The following is a 6,000-nucleotide window of genomic DNA, read 5'->3' on the forward strand; positions in this document are numbered from 1 at the left end:
TTTAAAAAAACAGTTCAGATAATATCCAAGTTAGACTGGAGGATAAATTTTACCCCTCTGAGGAACTGCAGCAAACTGCACTATGTATAGACTTGCTTTCTTAAAGTTGTCCACTCTTGAGTATTTGAAGCACATTTCAGTTTYGAAAATTTTGCTTTTAGGTTACATAATCTTGTGCAGTGTGCCTTTCAGAATGTACACCTGGAGGCTGTATTTTCTTTGAACTTACTGTTTCCAGTTGTAACTGAGGCATGTGTCCACATACTCTATTTTGATAAACGAGTTTTTGGACCTCGTACTGGGGACAGATWATTGAACCCAATCTCTGAGACGCTGACAGGTGTGATGATTTTTTTTTTCCTGTAATTTACTACTGCTTTTCCCTGCAAGGTAAAGTGTTGTATCAGTATTATCACTCAAAAGGCTATAGTAGTCAACCTTGTACTTTTCTAGCTGAAGAGCAGTTTTGATGGGCAGATGAATAAAATGGTATTAAGCCCACATAATACATAGTGACCTAAATTCCTCATTTGTAGAAGACAGAAAATGCTATCATGAAAACATATTTATTTATTGTTTTAGGATGGATGATTTCTTCCATTTTGTTCTTATTTTAAAGACCTAGAAATAGGCATATAGATCATTTAATAAAAGGATGTGCTATCTAAGCTTCTTCCTTTCTAAATTTATGCCTAAAAGTATATCAATATGGGAGTGACTGAATAGTTGCTTATGACCTCTGTCTTGCTAGGGCRAGAGGCCGGATGCCAGTTTGGGAATGTCTTTCTGGACTATTTTCAGAAATATGAATATAGAATACAGAAGCCCATTTTATAGATCTAGAATACTGAAGTTTCTTCCCTACACTATTCTCTGTAGAAATTCACAGTGCTACAAAGCAACTTTAAGCAATGCTAGAACTGCATGCGAACCAGGGTTTAGAGAAGGCAGATTTCTAATATACGGTACAGCATCTTCTAACATACACTGGGTTCTGCATGTACATCTAGGACCAGATGGAATTGGTCTRTGGGTTAGATTTAACCATGAGTTGCCATTTCAAGTATTCTGGGTTTCCTGATGCAGTTTTATTCCCTAAACTTATTCAGGAATTGATGGCACACATCAAAAAGACATTTTTTTGACTAAAAATATTATACGTGAATTATTTTCTCTGAGTTCAATTAAAAGGAGATGTAAACTTTCCCAGTGATGCAAAAGATCCTATGTAGAATAGAAATAAGTAATACTTTTTTAAAGTTCGAAGCCTCTGGAAAATGTTCTAAAACTCTCAGTTTTTTCTTTCATTATCTGAAAATCCTGGCCTGTATACACCTTATATTACTTTTAAGAAATATATTTTTATTTCCGCAGTTGTCATCTTACCATGTTTATGGTATTTGCTGACTACCAAAATGTTATACAACCTCAATTGATGTTAACTTTTTCTTCTGTAACAGCTTCACAATCTGTCTATATTAAATGCTATGGTGTTAACTTTTGAGCTGAGTCTTAAGCAAAGAATTGTTTATAAGTCTTCTTTTTCTACTATTCCTCCCCTTAGGCATTCATTTACTATCAAAACTGTTTAAAGAGAGGAAAAGTGTAAATTGTTTGTAACTGTTTAGCATTTAGGACTAATCTAAGTTATCCCTGGATAAGGCCATRAAAGGAATGTTTTCTCTCAAAAAGCAAACCTGTGTCACTACAGCAGAAAGTACTATACRGAAAGTCTGTAGGACTGTTTTGGATAACAAATCCTACAGAACCTATAAGCATGTACAGCCTACATTGCTTTGAGGTTAAGAGGCACTGTTTGGGAAATAAATCTTCTGCAGACCAGACAATGATTACTCAAAAACCAGTGGACAGAGCTGGATGGAAGGCAGGGAGCATAGGTAAGGCTAGAGGAGTAATGCAGGAAGAATCAGGTGTGTGGAAAGTTTGCAGGTATGTTTATGTGGATGAATTAGGAGGTCTAGTGGTCCAGGGTATTCTTTGGAGAACTTTGCCTTAAGCCACTGAAATATGAAATGACATMAAATAATTCTAAAAGTCTCTGGCTTCTGCATTTTTTCTGAAAGAGGGTAACAGTCTTTSTAGAACTAAAACAACAACAAAAAAACCCAAAACATGTTGTTTAATAAGTAGTTAATATGATAGCAACAGTGTATTAATTATAAGTATTCGGAAAGGTATTTGGAAACTGTTTTTGCCAGAAGTAACAATATGGAAATTATTGACATATTACTTCAAATTACTAGTATTTTTCTTTTGTATATTTTTTTCAGAAGAAAAACTACAAAATGAAAAAGTTGCAAAAGAGATGAATGAATTTATCAGCAAAGAACAAAACAGTAATTTCACATCACAGGAGGGAAAAGAAATTGAAGCAGATATGATTCATGAAAAGAAAAGATCTCCAAATGCAATCATACCTGATACAGAACCCAAAAAAGAGGGTAAAGAAAAAGAGAGGACAGGAAAGAGTAGGTCAAGAAGCTCTAGTAGCGGTAGCACTAGCAGCAATAGCAGAAGCAGTAGTAGTAGCAGTACTGTGTCTAGTTCATCATACAGCAGTAGCTCAGGTAGTAGTCGCAGTTCTTCACGTTCTTCCTCTCCTAAAAGGAAGAAGAGACATAGTCGCAGCAGAACCCCTTCACATAAAGTTAGGCGCAGTAGAAGCAGGAGTTACTCTCATAGAAACAGGAGAGAGAGAAGTAGGAGTAGGGAAAAAATAAGGGAAAGGAGAAGACCTAGTAGAAATCGGAGCGCTGAAAGAGGGGAGAGACGAAGAAATCCGAGTCCTTCCCGAGAGAGAAGTTGGGATAGACGCAGAAGTAGTAGTCGCTCAAGAGGACGAGTTAGCCATGCTAGTCGCAGCAGAAGTAGGGATAGACGTAAAAGTGAAGACCAGCGTAGAAGTCCAACTGGAAATAGGCACAAACATAAAAGTGATGGCAAAGATCAAGAAAGGAAAAAAGAGCAAAGTGGAAGTACAGATAAAGATAGGAAAAAGAACAGAGAAAGGGAGAGAGATCAGGAAAAAAGAAAGGATAAGCCAAAAAAAGAAGAGAAAGAAAGTAAGGCCAGCAATCATGATGACAGTAATAGATTAAAGAGAAAAAGAGACGGTGAAAGAACTTTCTCTCGCAGTGATTCAATATCTGTGAAAATATTAAGACAGGATTCCAGACAAGAAAGCAAAAAAAGTTCTACCAAAGATAGCAAAAAACATTCAGGCTCTGAATCTAGTGCAAGGAGTAGTTCTGAATCACCAGGAAGCAGTAAAGAAAAGAAGGCTAAGAAATCGAAGCATATTCGATCATGCTCCATGGAGAAATCTCAAAGGTCTGGTAAGAAGGCAAGCCGCAAACACAAGTCTAAGTCACGATCAAGGTAGTATACTTTTTAAGTATTTTGTCTGACTTTTCTTTTTTTTTCTTTTCTTTTTTTTCCTTTTTTTGCTATTCGTCTTCATGTGTACAGCATATGAAAGATTTTTTTTAATAAAGTATGGTATTTATTAAATTTCTTGTCTTGGGCAAAAGTAACTTTGAAAAATCTTTTAAAACTATTAATAATTAAGCCTGAAGTGTGTGTGGGCTTGGGGGTCTTTTATTTTTTTCAATTAACTTCTTCCCCTTTTTCCTTTATTTTTCAGATCAACGACTCCTCCTCGTCGTAAACGTTGAGGAATGATCTGGCACCAGTGCTATGACGTTTAAAAATTCCATGAGTTATAAAAGGCTTGTCTCATTATAGAGGCACATTGTGGCTATGTAGGTGAAACCAGAATCCTTTTTTTATCTGTAAATAGGTGTATTTTTTCCAAATGCTGCTCAGAATTAAATACCTAATAGGATTTCTTTGTATTACATTTTTTCAAGAACGGTAGTGCTTAATARGAATATAAAACATGCCATTCTCTTTCAGCTGTAATGTTCTTAAATTACTATTGAATGTACTGTGATGTCAATAAAGCTCTTTAGTTCATTTTTGTTTAAAATTCTTGCACCTGAATTTTGTGTTAAACTGTAGAAAGTATTTTTTTTTTTAAAAAAAAAAAAAAAAGGCAGCTTTTTGGTATAACAAATTTTTGAATTACTTGAAAAAAGATTTTAACGTAAAACACTTGTCAAAATATGTTATCCATGGACTTGATAAGCTTAATCTGTTGGGTGAGGAGTGTGGAGAACACAGTATAGACATCTTATTTTTCTTTAGATATGTGTAATAGATTTTTAATCTCTTTTTTGATTTGGACTATGAAGTGACATACGCCGTGTGTGTAAAATGTGGGTCACTGTAATACAAGCTATACTTAAACAGACTGAACCCCTTTAGGAATATGTGCAACTAACTGAACTTGTGTGACAGTGTTAAGCTCTGGAACTATATTCCTCWCCCACTTTTATTTGGTGTTCAGAGAAAACTTTTTGGACGGTCAGGGATATTACAGGAACAAGACTCAGCATTTTAGATTTATTGAATATATTTGTAAAGGGCATTCAGTACACATTAAAAAACTGACAGTAGATAAACTTTATATTTTGGCATGTGCATCAAATGCATAGTCAACATTAAAACTGATWATTTTTGTTAGTGTTATGAGAATTGTGATTCCTGTAAAGTTAATACATTGGTTAGATGGCAACTTAACTAAATCCTTGATTTTAATATTACCATAAAGTGAAAGAAGTTGGTGATTACATCCTTGTTCAGGAAATAAACTGTTGTTAGTAACAAGACTAATAAAAGAACCAAAAAACAACCATAGGCCAGTGACTGTTACAGAAGAATATTATTTTAGAAAAAGATTAGTGATCTGTGCCTAGAAGGTCTAGTATAATAGCAATTGTGAAAAAGATAAAAGGCATAACATCAAAGTAAGATGGCTCTTTGATGGCTTTCTSTAATAAGAAAAAATATCTTAGTACTAGCAACTTGCAAAGCATGCCTTCTTGAACAAATTAATCCATTTAACTAAAAATAGAGTTGAGCTATGTAGCATTTTTGYTTATGTCATTTTTTTCATAAATGAGATGCAGAAATAAATTTCCTTGCTTTGGCAAAGAATCCACATTTTAACTATACATTTATTAACCAAGTTAATGGCTGGTGAATACTGCATGTTTATCAAAACACTTTTGCAGAAAAATAATTAGTTAATTCAGTTATAATTAATATAACCCCCAAATTTAAATCCTTTTACATGAAGTAGTTTAAGCAGTCATATCTGAGAGCAAAATAAGGCATAATTTGCAACATGCTAGTTTTACTTGCATTGGTATGGATGTAAATAATGATATATTGATCCGATTTCRATATGCTATTGGCTATTGGTCAAAATGAGGATTTTATTGAAGAGTAAGTAACAGTTCAGCTRTCTTAAAAGGACCTCTTTTTTGAGAAAGAGAAAGAAACTAAAATTAAGTGGAAGAAAAGCTATTGAGGAATACAGTTTCCATGATGCATTGCATTTGATTTTCAGTTCAGATTTTATCTCATCTGTTCAATAATAAAAAAAGATTGTGTATGAAAAGCTTTATATACTCTGCCAACAACTGGAATTTTATCATTTCCTGTAAATTATTTTTTTTGACACAAATGCACTTATATGGGTAGTGACTGTATGCCAATAAAAAGAGCATACGACCACTGTAWTTAACTGTTTCAGAAATGTTACTAAGCAGCAAACTCAACACATCAGTAACTAAGAATACATTTGTACTGTGTCAGCTTTACATTCATTACACTTCGTCATGTTTTAGTAATTCTCTTATTGAGTGTTTTTCAAATGTAAAGGCTAAAGTAACATCCAGTCATAATTCTATATATTTGAAGTGATTTTAAAGTAAAACATATACAAATATATACAAAGGTGAGAATTGCAGAAGTGTCTAAATTCAGTTGTTATTCTATTATTTTACATTTTTAAAGTACTTTAAGAATATTTTAAGAAATAAAAAGATGCGCAGCATAGGAGAGAAAGACATA

At 33.6% G+C, this 6,000-nt stretch overlaps 1 protein-coding gene across 2 annotated transcripts in view; it reads left to right on the top strand.

Moving 5' to 3' along the window:
- The window catches only part of PNISR (PNN interacting serine and arginine rich protein), a 28,370-nt gene extending 23,596 nt beyond the window's left edge, over nt 1–4,774 (top strand). For both annotated transcript variants that reach the window (XM_085306938.1, XM_085306939.1), the window contains exons 11-12: nt 2,292–3,399; nt 3,665–4,774. In XM_085306938.1, coding sequence (XP_085163064.1) covers nt 2,292–3,399; nt 3,665–3,695 — 1,139 coding nt within the window. In that variant the 3' untranslated portion in view covers nt 3,696–4,774. The remainder of the gene's footprint in view (nt 1–2,291; nt 3,400–3,664) is intronic.
- Nucleotides 4,775–6,000: the final 1,226 nt, after the last annotated feature.

Source organism: Rhea americana, unplaced genomic scaffold (genome assembly GCF_003343005.1).
Source record: "Rhea americana isolate MKP2758 unplaced genomic scaffold, rheAme1 scaffold_25, whole genome shotgun sequence".
Taxonomy (NCBI): domain Eukaryota; kingdom Metazoa; phylum Chordata; class Aves; order Rheiformes; family Rheidae; genus Rhea; species Rhea americana.